This window comes from Mercenaria mercenaria, chromosome 16 (genome assembly GCF_021730395.1).
Source record: "Mercenaria mercenaria strain notata chromosome 16, MADL_Memer_1, whole genome shotgun sequence".
Taxonomy (NCBI): domain Eukaryota; kingdom Metazoa; phylum Mollusca; class Bivalvia; order Venerida; family Veneridae; genus Mercenaria; species Mercenaria mercenaria.
The window spans coordinates 14,581,452-14,595,457 of record NC_069376.1 but is presented as its reverse complement, the minus strand read 5'-3'; the positions used below and the strand labels follow the sequence as shown (position 1 = coordinate 14,595,457).

Sequence of the window (14,006 nt, the reverse complement as noted above, 5' to 3'; positions counted from 1 at the left end):
CAGGACAAGCTGTATTTTAGAACTGCAACATCACGTCCTTAAGTTTAAACTATTCAAGACAATTCTGACTACAGTTATATTTATTACTGCTTGTTGCAACATCAAGAGCTGTTTCTTTAGGATAGAGGACTTCATTTAGCATTATCGTCACGGTGACAGATTGTCGATTAATTCGGTGCTGGAGCGTAAAGGATGTGCACTTTGCATTACGTCTAATTATCAGACTTGCTAAGACCGAGTCTGCTATAATTGATTTTGCTTGGTTGTTTTTTATGCTTCCGAAAGATATTTTTGTAGATGCAAAGAACCAAATAATTCAATCCACCGCCTAAGTCACATAATATGACCTTTACGATAAAACCTGCATTGTCTCTTCTGTAGAGATGATGGTATTTGTTTACTAATTGAGAATAATTGACATTTTCATAAATGCTGCCAATAGGAAACAAAACCGATATATGGTGACGCATAATGCGTTTGGTATTAAATGTATTAGCTATTAATTGGTTTTATATATTGCTTTATTATACTAAGTAGACATTTGGCCATTTTGCACATCATTTTAAATGTCATCGGGATTATTAGGAGAAATGCAGTCAATTACTGCCACAGTTGTTCGATAGTGGTGCTTGGATTGAAAGGATAAATTGAAGTGACTTGCTTAAACAACACACATTCATGGATATTTAATGTTACAGTGGATTGACTATTACCTTGAATTTTAGTTTAAAGCATTGAAGGAATTCTAGGTTAAAGTAATAAAATTCATTAAATGTGAAATCTTAATAGTAATTACAAAGCGATGAGTGTTTTATATTTGCTACAAATAGGTGATTAATTTAACGTAGTGAAAAAAATAGAATAGAATCGAAAATGTGGTAATTGTTGATAATGTAAACGTTGAAAATGTTAAAAGATATTTAGGCCGACAAATTTAGATAATCTAATTTTAGTATCAATATTAAGATATTGTAAATTGTATTCGATATTATTTAATTGTCATATCTGTTTGATTATTATCAAACGTTAAAAGGTAATATGATAAGATCAAAATTCTTTTTCCCATTAAACTAGTCATACCATATTACAAAATAATACAAAACATGTTGATGGTCAATGACATATTTGGAGTATCGGGGAAACATTTCAAAACCCACGTTCTGTGTCATGTAACCTACACCAAAGGAATTAATGGTTGCATTTGAAATGCAACACGAGCTGTATTGATTATCGCATTATACTTTATCATAAAATAATACAATAGCGTGTTTTAAAGTTATTATTTTACTTTTCATTTATTAATAAATGATCTTACATTGCAACATGCTAACACATTTAACAATTAGCAAAATATATTGTCACAATTTCTGCTTTAAAATCAAAAAATTCTTTACATTTTCATGAAATCAGTTTAGAAAAAAAATTTAAAGAGTAGATAAACCAACAGTTTCATTTAATGAGCGTGCATCAAGCATGAACATGCGGGATGGTTCGATTCATTAGATATAAGATAAAGTTCATGTTGTCTTTTAAATTTGGTTTTCCAAATAAAGGTAAATCCATTCATTTAGATGATACGATTTGTTAGATGTATCTCTGATTGCTGAGTTACAGACCTATTCAAAAGTCTGTAATTGCTTTAATGCATGCAAAATTCAAATTAGTTTACTGTTCTACAATTGTCGCGTTCTGTTGTAATATGAGATATTTTTTACATCCATTTATACATGTAAATAAAAGATAACACGCAATTTTAAATAGTTAACTTATTTTCCTTCCAATTATATTATTTTCCATTTAATACAAAAGCAATATTGCGATACTTGTGTCAATTTCTTACACATTGTAGCTACAGTAATAGCTTACATCTACAATAAAGGTGGCATTTACTTAGAAAAGAAAACCGAATTTATATTCATTTAATAATAGTACGGATTCACGAAAATCACTATAGTATAAGCAGAATTTAAAAAAATTGATTATGGTTAAATGTCTGATGTATACTTGAAAACATTTTAGACATGCAGGTTTACGCAATATGTCTGTGGATGGTGATACAATTTGCTGCCATCATAAGTTCATGTTTTGCATGAAAAAGTTTACAATTAAAAAGCTTTACATCTAAATATCGTTTGGAATAATTTTGAGATATTTTCCTTTTATTAGATACAACTGAGTAATATTCCAAGTCTGATATTACATCAACACCAAATAATTATGTTTTACGCGTAACTGACTTTGATATAAGGTTCTTTATTTGTTTTTCAAATGGATTTGTTTTATAATTAGCAATGAAAAGATACAAAATCGATCAAAACTAAGGCAGGGAAACTTTCTGATAAATTAACACGACAAAGGCTTTCTACCAATAGAGAGAGATTTTTTCCCTAATTTGCAAGGTATTTGCAAAGAATTGCGCATGTAGTTTGCATTTAGGTAGAATATTTCAGAACTATTGTAGTTTTAATTACCTTGGAAAGTTTAGCGATTTCCTCTTTACACACAATTTTCTAATATTATTCAAGTTGGAATTGAAAAAGACTTTAGTTTAGTTATTCTTCGCTTGTAACGACAAGGTGACTGTAAATGTTTTTGAACCAATGTGTAACAATTATTTGTCACTAAACTAGACATAAGGAACACGATATACAATTTGACCAGAAGAAATGAATTGCTGCACAAAGAGTCCGGAAAAGGTAAATCAATATTGTAAAGAATTATCAACACATGCTTCTCTGCTATAAACGGAATTTAATGCAACATTTTAGGTATCCGATCAAAAAAAGTAAATTTTGATGCCCGATGACCCCATGTGTTTCCTTTTTGGTGTCATTTGGAAGAGTGTTTTCTGCTTATCATGAATAAGTTAATAAAATTACCACAGATAATAAGCACGAACCACTATAGTCACGTTTTTGACTGCGCAATAATTAATCTTACACTGAAATAACTGGATTTCTGTTAAGTATCTCTCAAGACTATAAAGTAAAACAATAAGAATCCTACAATATATTTTATGATGTAATTTAAATTTTTCTTTTTCAGTAGTCAATACACTCATAAATGACACCAAAATTAAATGAGCTTACCAGGCATCAATATTTGATACTGCATTTCACTAGCACTTTTATAGTTATAGAACTCGCTTTTTATGGACCGGATACCTTGCAAAAATCTATAAGAACACGCCTATAGTACCGGCTCAAGTGGTACAATACAATTGAATGAATTTCATAATCCTAAATGGATCACAAAATAACGACAACTACTGATTTGACAGAGGCGAAGAAATCAGCAACACTATTAATTTTACATTCTACACAGCTTAAAATTGTGAAGGGTTTAGGAATACTTATAATGATATTTACTTTTCATTTCCAATAAACTGTCTCATTTATATATTTTCAGGCAAGTGGTAAGCGTAACAAAGATTCACAAGAGAGGACAATGGAAAAAGGTGCGTATAAATCATATAATTATAAGAGTCATACACATTAACATAAGACAGTTCGAATATGAACAATACACAATTGACTACCACAAACCTTAAATTACGTTTAAAGGTAAGCAATTGACTTCTGTGAGTTCACCATTTAAATTTTTTTGTATTTAGAAAAGCGCTTTATGTCAATATACAATATTCTTACTTTCATTTGAGCAATTCAAATTCTCAAGACTACTAGCTACTGTTGAAGTTAAAACATCTAGTACATGTGAACCTCTTTAACGGCTGACAAATGTGTCCTTAGCTACTGTTGAAGTAAGGAAATCTTGTACATGTGAACCTCTTTAACGGCTGACAAATGTGTCCTTAGCTACTGTTGAAGTAAGGAAATCTTGTACATGCGAACCTCTTTAACGGCTGACAAATGTGTCCTTAGCTACTGTTGAAGTAAGGAAATCTTGTACATGCGAACCTCTTTAACGGCTGACAAATGTGTCCTTAGCTACTGTTGAAGTAAGGAAATCTTGTACATGCGAACCTCTTTAACGGCTGACAAATGTGTCCTAAGCTACTGTTGAAGTAAGGAAATCTTGTACATGCGAACCTCTTTTAACGGCTGACAAATGTGTCCTTAGCTACTGTTGAAGTAAGGAAATCTTGTACATGCGAACCTCTTTAACGGCTGACAAATGTAATGTGTCCTTAGCTACTGTTGAAGTAAGGAAATCTTGTACATGCGAACCTCTTTAACGGCTGACAAATGTGTCCTTAGCTACTGTTGAAGTAAGGAAATCTTGTACATGTGAACCTCTTTAACGGCTGACAAATGTGTCCTTAGCTACTGTTGAAGTTAAAACATCTAGTACATGTGAACCTCTTTAACGGCTGACAAATGTGTCCTATCATATTGCAAAACCGGTATTCTGTTAAAGAGCCATTTAGTAAATGACAATTCAAATCAGGTACACTAAGTTAACCATGTGTTAAGCACTCAGACAAGAGAAAAATAAAACATAGGCTGCTAAAGATAGATGGCTGCATTTTTTAAATAAGCATACTCGCTGCTTGAGGCAAGTTTCTGCTCAATACAATAGAATTGTATATCTACCTTGATTATTTGAATCCATACAAACAGCCATCTGTAATAAGTTGTATAGTAGTCGCAACTTGACCGCGATGGTTGATCTTAGGCTGATTATTCATTTCGATTAATTCTTTGTAGAAATAAGGGGTTGCATAAGGTAGCCGTACATATTTGTATGGAATTAGTTTGTATACAGTGCAGTATTAAAGTGTGTATACTTACATTTGATCAGTTAAAACTTTTTAATACACTTATTCATATTTACACAAATTTATATTTCCATTTTCTCGTGCAGCTCGTGTTTTTAATGCAAAGAAATGCTGCATTTTACGTACACTCCTTTTCTGTAATAGGTTTTGCCTCATGATATATTTTAATACAAATGTCAACCATCTGGGTCAAGTTGCGTCCACTATACCTATTGATGAAAGGCAAAACAGATATGCTCCAAGTTTCCAACATTATGAATTTAAAGTAAACCAAATTTATATGACGTTATATTCATAAAAAAATGTTCGTGGTCACCTATTCATATGAGAAACGAACAAATCTTGTTGGGCTACTTGTGGCGTTTTCATTGTTCTATTTAAATTTGAATTGTACAAACATTTGCACTTTATATCAGATACAATTAGCTTTTATTATTTTGGCTTTCTGTTAGGACACGACACTACAGACAAGGCAGAGAGAAATTTCGATTCAGGCAAGGTGTTGCAACGTGTTGTACAAATTTATAAATGTTGTGTTTTTCGGTTTTTGAATGCTTTTTTTTTTTGGGATTGTTTGCTTATTTCTGTTTGCTTTAGATGTGAAAATAGATAATTTTGTATGAAAAGAAGGATTGCAAAAACTGAAACTCGGAAGTTTTTGATATGCTGTTTTTACAGTATAATGGCTGTTCTGTAACTATCTTCATCTTTTAGATCTTAATATGTTGTATACAAGATCATTTGAAATAATTATTTCAGGTTGTGATCAAATGTACTACTCGTTATGAATTCATATTTAATATATTTGTATAAGTAAATAATATACACTACGTACCATAAATCTTTTGAACAGTACTGCCAGAGCTACTGCAAACAGTGTTACAATTTGCATGTTAATTATTAGAGACGGGGTCATTGTAACTATATAAATGTCTCTAATAAACTAGGACGTGTTAACTTCTCCTGACAAAGTTTCTTAATTAATCTACAAAATGCGCATATAAAAATCAGTTCTTCTATTTTGTTTTGGATTTAATAATAATTTAGTGGGCCAGTGATCATGGTAATATTGTCGACCTTTGGAAAAATACCGGCAGCCTCGGCCCCCTTCGATATAATCTCCTTTTGTCGACAAACTTAACTGTTCTATAGGGTGTTAGCTGGTTTCTTTGAATGTTGCCTGCAACGCACTCTAATGTTGATAGCTTTTTTTTTTTCAACATGTTCTCCTGTGTACTTGTATTTCATGTTGAATTATAGTGTGCATGCCGATTTGATTTTCTATGTCATACTTTTCTTCTCTTAAACAATGTGTAGCATTTTATATGTGCCACATGCATTTCGTACTTCTTTCTCAATTAGAGTAATAACATCTGGCAATTTTTCATCAGCTATTAGGTAAATATATCGGTTACAATATTACTATATATAAAGATATTCTAACTACTTACTGTAATTTTCAAAATGTTTAAGTTTTGAGTTTTGATCAAAACATTTAAAACACAAAAATAATCATGCAAGTTTATCAAACGTTCGTATGCATCACAAACTACAGAAAAATAGTACAATGCTTTAAATCTAAGCCTTATTTCTAGTTTCTTACATTCACATTATTAGTACGAGCTGTAAAATACTTATCTATATGACTTGTGTAGTAACTGTTGTCCAATTTTGATTTTGTTTTAGAGGAAGTGGTACTCGGAATTGAATAGCGGTTTGTATGCCATATTAGCCATCGAAGATCTTTTGTAATTTTGTAGAGCAACAGTTTGTGAATGAAAAAAACGAAGAATGCACACCAGAAATATACTACGCTATGACGCAATAAATATACCACTCTCTGGCAGTAAATATATGCAAAACTGAGGACCATAAAAATTAATAAGGTAAATTCAGTTCCCAGTTTGATATATGTTCTAAATAGCCATTCCTGTTATTTTTAATGGAAATAGTTATGTAATTACAGAAATACGAGAGCTGTTTCGACTGTTTGATACCAACAATGACAGATCTATATCAGCACAGGAGCTTGGCAAGGCAATGAGGTTTCTAGGTATGAGTCCTACACAACAGGAGGTATCAGACGCCATGAGAACACTAGATGTTAACGGTAACACATTACCTTTCTTCATCAATCCTCTAACTATTAAATTGTTCAATTTCTTTAGCACTACATTTCGTGGCTATGCCAGAAACGATTATTCTGTGTGATTAAAATTGAATGGTTTTCATGGACTTAAAATTTAGTGGTTTTAATGGACTTTAAATTTCATTGACTTAAAATTTTAAGCAGCCTGGCAATCAAACGGTCCATACTCGGATAGACAAGATAAAACGAAATCATGTTCATGCTTGATGCACGCTCATTAAACGAAACCACCGTTTTCACAATGCGGTCATGTGGTAGTCTTCAGTAATAAATCCTTCAAATTTCTTCACAATCTAGTTTTGCATTATTCTCCGCACTTTCCTAAACTTTTAATCAAACGATTTAAAAATCGAGATTCTGATAGCTGTGTGCTCCAGTTTAATACTGTTCAATAGGATTCGATTGGTATTTCTCAATGCTTACGGTGACTCAATAACGAAATTTAATAACAATGGAACAATGGAAAAATCTCTCTCTGGATATTCTGTAATGAAAATGTATGAAAGCTAAATTTGATTAAATTCTATGTTTACCCATCCATGTGTTAGATTACATAGACATTGGAATCGCTATATCGAGCCTCATGTAGGCAAACATTTTATTTCTTTCCGTTTAATAAAAACTTTACTATATGTTTGAATACAATATCCACTTTCAGATATTACTTACAAGTACTAAAGCGTTTTGAAACATCACACGATCAGTTCCGTCTAGTACTGTAAAAATTAACTATCTAATAAGAGTTGACGTACATCATGTTCATGTTCATAATGCTTTAGAGAAGAATGAAATGTCGTTTTGAATTGAAGAAGTGGACCTGTCAAGACACTCGTCATATTACGTATTCATCGCTATTGTTCTTTTCTTTCATTTTTGATTTGTCTTTAGAGGCAATGTGTAAGAATAGAATGGTCAGATTTTTGACAACCTTGGCCCATTTCTTAAGGCCAATATCCGGAGTAGAGAAGATTTTACAGTTAAAAACAGGGGTATACACTTAAGGAGGCACAGGGAGATTAAGACAATTCTTCAAAAAGAAAGTAGCACTTACGTAATTATCTTAGAAATCAGTGTTAGGTCATAAGAACTGTTTTTTATTAGATTTTCGTGATGTGTGTTGGGCTTCTTGATATCTAAGGAATGCAAAATTGCCTAACGATAATACATAATCACACTGACATTTCAAATTGTTATTACAAGTGTGTTATTGAAATATGAGTATAAGATTACGCGGCACTGCAAATAACCGGCTGGTGCAGAATATAATTTTGCAACACATAATTCCATTTGTAACAGAGTTCAGAAAAGGTCGCGTATTTGCTTTTATTTGATATAACGGTTAACAAATTCTAACCTTAATCAGATTCATGTCATGGAATAATTAAACAAAATTATACATATTTCACATTTTGTTCAGCGCATTAGGGAGAGCACAGACTTGCAATGGTACAGAATCCGGCAAAACCGGTTAAGTTAACTGCCCGTAAAAAAATAGCTGAAATACTGTTGAAATAAAAACGGCGTTAACCTCAAGGGAGACGTTATCTTGCTATCTTATAACCTGTTCTCTGTAGTTAATTCATCCAGTGTTACAAAAGCGTCAACTTTATTAGATTCTACGTCTAAATGAGCTGGACAAAAGGTAGACCTGTTTATCTTGTATATGTGTGTAACGAGAGTTAATATGTCCTCAAAAATGTTGGCTTGCCGTGAGCAAATATTCTTCGTTCCTCCTCGTTAGATTTCCTGTCTTGTATTTTCTTTTCCTGCTGTGAAGTTGAAAAATATTTCATTGTCTATGCCGATCATTTTACTTTTGTACTTATACAAATTTATTAAAAATAGATTTTTTTTTCATTTCAGGTAACGGTAGAATCGAATTTCAAGAATTTTACTCGTTTATGCAAGCAGAGATGTCTAAAGTCAGTATGTGCATTACTCGATGTTTTTTTTCTAGAATCAAATTACTCTTTTAACTACCAATATGATAAATTTTAACAACTTAAGTAATTGATAATACTGCATTAAAGTGATATACTTTGCTTGTGACATTAGTTTAAAGGCAATGTTCTAGATCACACTACGGTCTATTGTTGAACAGATACATTACTCTGCGTTGCTTCTGCAAAACGATACCACCAATCGATACAGAACGACATGCATGTTATTGAATTAAAATAAAACAGAAGGTTGATACCTGCTATCAGAGAAATGTTACCTGTCAACTGAAAAATGTGTACTACGATCGTATATCCTTACGCACAATATATATTTACATGGCGAATTGTCATTCTTGACCAGTTCTGCGCGGAATATACACATACAATCCTCAGTCGAGTGCCTAAACTGGTACAGACCATGTTTACTCTCTACATTCCGAAGCATCTGTATTAAAACAAGTCGGAGAATCGGGCAAAAGAATGCTTCTTGATCAAGAGTAGAGTTAAGCGTTTCTCAAATAAATTTGTTTCAAATTTTAAGAAATTTTTACAAAATAAGTTTGTTTATTGGTGATTAATTTCTTCCCCTTTGCAGATTGTCCTCTGGCTGGTCCCTGCTAAATCCTCAAAAATTTATTAAGAATCTATACTTTACAATCATTAAAAATCACCCCGACAATTCTATACAAATTATTTGAGTCCAGATTAAAAAGAAAACTAGAATATTCTGTAATCGGATGAGGAAAAACAATACAGCATTATAAATGAACGATGAATTTCAAAGAGCCACATAGTACTTATTTACAATGAAATAAAGTTAATAAGCAGTCTTTTATAAGATCTAATATGAACGATTATTTGCATTTACACATCGGATAGCTATGCTTTCCTTAAATAGGTTACGCATGGTTTGTACTTTAAAATGCAGGCAAATGTTATGACATATATAGCGTGTAATTATTTCATCATCAATAGGTTTCTTAGAAGTAATAATTTGTCATTAAAAGGTGATGGCGACTTTACGAATAAAGAAGAAGTTATACGTTCAGCCTTTAGAACGTTTGACAAAGACGGTAATGGTTTTATTGACGCCAAGGAGTTGAGGTATGTGTAACTAGCTATAAAACTAAACAAACAACATTAGATCTACAGACAAATGGCCACTGACGTGTTAAAGCAAAAATAAAGTATAATTATTGGTACATGTATACGAAGATATGTGATGATGTCATACCAAAATAACTTTAAGAAATGGTCAAACTTTGTACCATAAAGAACATTTAGAACAAAGTCCAACAATTGCTGTTTAGTTATTGAGGTTAAGACAATTGTTTTATAGTGTAATTACGTTTATGGCACAGCATAATGGCAGTCCAAGAGCGAAATCTCCATGAAAATACTGATTGGTTTAGATTATCTTATTTATATATACCGTTTTTTAACTTTAAAATGTTTCTTTGCTTTCTTAAAAATGAATAATTAGTATCATGCTATAAAATTTCTAAACAGCCTTTATCAAGAAAACTGGCTGATCTGACGATTTACGAGTATATGACAGCTTGTATTTAATACTAATTGTTTGGCTTCAGAATTACACTTGGTATTATACTTCATTTTCCAGAATAGCCATGAAGAAACTCGGAGAAAGTTTAACAGACAAGGAATTAGAGGATATGATGAAGCAGGCAGATGTTGATGGTGACGGTAAAATAAACTATGAAGGTAAAATAAGTATAAATATTTATACTATTGAAACGATAACTAAGGTCAAATCTCACTCGTTCTGTCACTTTGTGATTAATCAGAATGAATTACGATGAATAGTGCATGTGAATCACTAATTTGTTCAGAAATCAAGTAGTTGCCATTGTTAATTTAAAATGTACACACGCGTTTGCACGGTGGGTAACAGTGTAGCTTCACATAGTGACATTTGTAAGAAGTGACTTGCAAAAATAGTTGAAACACCTAAAATCGTTAAGATTATATAAGACTTAAACAAAAGTGTGGTGCAACTTAATAGTGTTACAATTAAAACACAATGGTTACATATTATGTTAAGTCATCCTATGTGGCTTCAGTTCAAGTAAAGGGAACTATCACATCTATAGAATTGAACGGATATTTATTAAACTTTTAATGTATAAATATCTTTGCATTGTTATATATGATTATTCGTTTAAACTGATCTAATTACATCTTTGTTATGGTTTTCAGAATTTGTCAAGATGTGGTGTGAAGCCACATAAACCTTCTCGCATAACAAACAGCAAGAAGAGGTCTTAAGCATATACTATTTTGCACTTATTGAAATCGGTATTAAGTGCAATATTATTGTATCAAAAAAGGATTGAAAGCAGAATTAAGTCTATCTCTGCTGTACGTTCAGTACATTAAAATACAGCTTACATTTGTCGTAAGCTTACGCTTATTTCAGTTTGTATACCTTCTAGATTAACTCAATACTACTTTCAGGTTTTGATCGACCTTGACAATCAGTGTTTAATAATTTTCACTTGTATTATGTCTATTTCCGTACTTTACAAGCTCATTTTAGTGTACATATCGAATTGTTTATTGTAAGGAAATGTGAACCAAAGACAGTCTTTTGTTTAGTCTAATATTGCATGCTAGCTAAAGATCTCCATTTCCTACTTTGTACTTTGTATTTCTTTCATCATATAAAAAGATAATGGATTTACTAAGGTATTAATTGTTCCCCCTTAATCATTTATTGGACTTTGCACAAGACGTATATACATATAAATTGTATTTGAAGTTGTTTAATTCGTTAGCGAGTTTGTAACTGAAGCATTATATAGACGATTTTACAAGATGCATCAAGTAATATACATTTGTGTAAGTATAAAAAAAACTTGTTTATTTCCTATTGAGTTTGCTCAAGTTAAAAAAGGTATATTATTTTTAATGTTAAAACTTGATTGGTGAGAGTAAATGCATTTGAATATTATCTGTCTTTTGCTCAGTAACTGAACGGATATTTTATTACATTTTACATTTGAAGAAGGTTTGCACGGAATGTTTGGACTCGTTGTTAATTTGGAGATTTGAAGTAATAATAATATTTAGATATTTATATTGCATTCATGAACATTTTGATTAAAAATGAATAACACATGTACATATTTGCTGATTTTGTATTATATTACTAACCGATTCTAGAGATTAAATGTTGTATTTTTCACATGATCAATGGCATTGTGTTTGTAGTAAACTGATACAGCAATAACCATGTTAAACAATTTACTTTTTATGTATTTCTATTATATCAGAGTAATTGGTATTTACCATATGCTGTTTATAGAGTAATACAATTGTCGAAATATGTGGCCTTTTTCACATGATAACGTTCAAAATGGCAACTTCTGTGAATCTCGAGAATGCACTTAACAGGGCAAATGAGCTGTTTCTGCCGATTTCATTCTAATGAATAGATTGATATATATTTACTGATATATTACTTATATTAAATGAAAATATATGAGAAAATTCCAATGTCATCGACATGATGTACAATCAATAAGAAACTGTATGTTTTCTCCAGCCGAACTCCTGCAGAAGTATATGAACTGATTTTAATATTTTTATAAATCTTCACAGAATTATTGAGAATGTAAAACGTACACACATCGAGAATGAATGTAGTAAATAGATAAATGAATAAAAATAAAACAATTTAACACAAACACTGGGACATTCCCTTTTTATCATGTTTAAAAATAGTCATTGAAACATACATTCAGAATGACTAGATTGTGCGGATCAACATTGTTCTAGCTTTTTATATTGATGAATAAAATTTATAAATATAAATATGCTTTTTTTATAACTGTATCAAACCAGGGCTCCATTACCAAAGATTAACGTTTGAAGTATTCATTCTCTGCACTGGTTAAGATGAAATTATAGTTGTACACATCTTTAGGTTTAGAGAATGATCCTTTGCTGAACGCTTCTCTTACACCATTTAAAGTGTATTGGTAAACCATTTTAAAATGTTGATACTCGACAGTTTAAACAAATATGAAGGTTGCTGACTTTAAATCTTTTGTCCCTCACCGACTTTTGCCTCAGGCCTCACCAAATTAAAAAGTTGTTCATCGGATTTGCCGCTCGTATATTTTCAGAAACACAAACATTTTTTTATTTTTTTTTTGTTTTTGGCTTGCGCTCGCCCCATTGAAAAAAATCAATCCAAAATTTTTTGGCGCGCTACTTTTTACGGACGTAAAAGTGTATAAATGCTTATACTTCCAGTCCCAGATTGTTCTCAAATGGATTTTAATCAAAATAAATACATACTTCGCACACATCGTCTATAATAAATCATAATACTTATATTTAGTTGCATTAAAGTTATTTCCCCTTTATGCAGTTACGCCATTTTCTTCAAATGTTTACCAAATTACATACTACAAAAATCGATTTAGTTAATTCCCCTTTATGCAGTTACGCCATTTTCTTCAAATGTTTACCAAATTACATATTACAAAAACCGATTTATTTCATTGAAAACTGGATGAAGAAAAACATACTAATTTGTTTGATATCATCAATCTACATTATTTTGGTAAGGGTAAATACTTATTGATGCATGTCACTTATCTGTTTTCTGTCCTTTTCTGTCCAAATCATCAGCATTTGCATACGAACGTTGGTGGGGTAAGGAATTTACATTACGAGTTGTTTTCAGGACATTTTTGATTTTCAAATTTTTCAATCATTTAGTAGACTAATGTTTATGCACGTTAATCTCCATTTCAGACTTTAATTGAGACTTTGTTTCAACAAATTTAATATGTTATGAAAGTTTAAAGTTAGAAAAAAGAGCTGTACATAAGACATCATGCTCGACTTTTCTAAATCAGAGCTTTACCAGTAAAAGGGGCATAATAGTCAGAAGCTATTAAAGTACAGAGCTATTGGTCATTATATAAAACTTAATTAAAAATATTCTATGTTAAAAAGGGGCATAACTCTGTCTAGGTTCAGACTTAAGAGTATTGTTTCTCATGGTGTAGACTTTGACAGTAAATAACTGTTCTAAGTTTCAAATCAGAAGCTTTAATAGATCTAGCAACACTCACATAGATATTTGATGTATCAAAAACTTTGTAAAGTCAGCTAAGAATGCTACATTTTCACAGCAGTAAATATT

The 14,006-nt window shown here is 31.4% G+C and overlaps 1 protein-coding gene across 10 annotated transcripts in view; it reads left to right on the top strand.

Annotated features, from left to right (window-relative positions):
* The window catches only part of LOC123540749 (calmodulin-beta-like), a 39,557-nt gene extending 26,896 nt beyond the window's left edge, over positions 1–12,661 (top strand). Inside the window, exons 1-9 of one of the 10 annotated variants that reach the window (XM_053526157.1) lie at positions 525–749; positions 2,631–2,696; positions 3,409–3,457; positions 5,191–5,232; positions 6,705–6,848; positions 8,751–8,813; positions 9,835–9,931; positions 10,449–10,549; positions 11,045–12,661. In XM_053526157.1, coding sequence (XP_053382132.1) covers positions 2,667–2,696; positions 3,409–3,457; positions 5,191–5,232; positions 6,705–6,848; positions 8,751–8,813; positions 9,835–9,931; positions 10,449–10,549; positions 11,045–11,076 — 558 coding nt within the window. In that variant the 5' untranslated portion in view covers positions 525–749; positions 2,631–2,666 and the 3' untranslated portion in view covers positions 11,077–12,661. The other 9 variants (XM_053526156.1, XM_053526158.1, XM_053526154.1 and 6 more) reach the window with 9 other exon arrangements.
* The last annotated feature ends 1,345 nt before the right edge of the window (positions 12,662–14,006 follow it).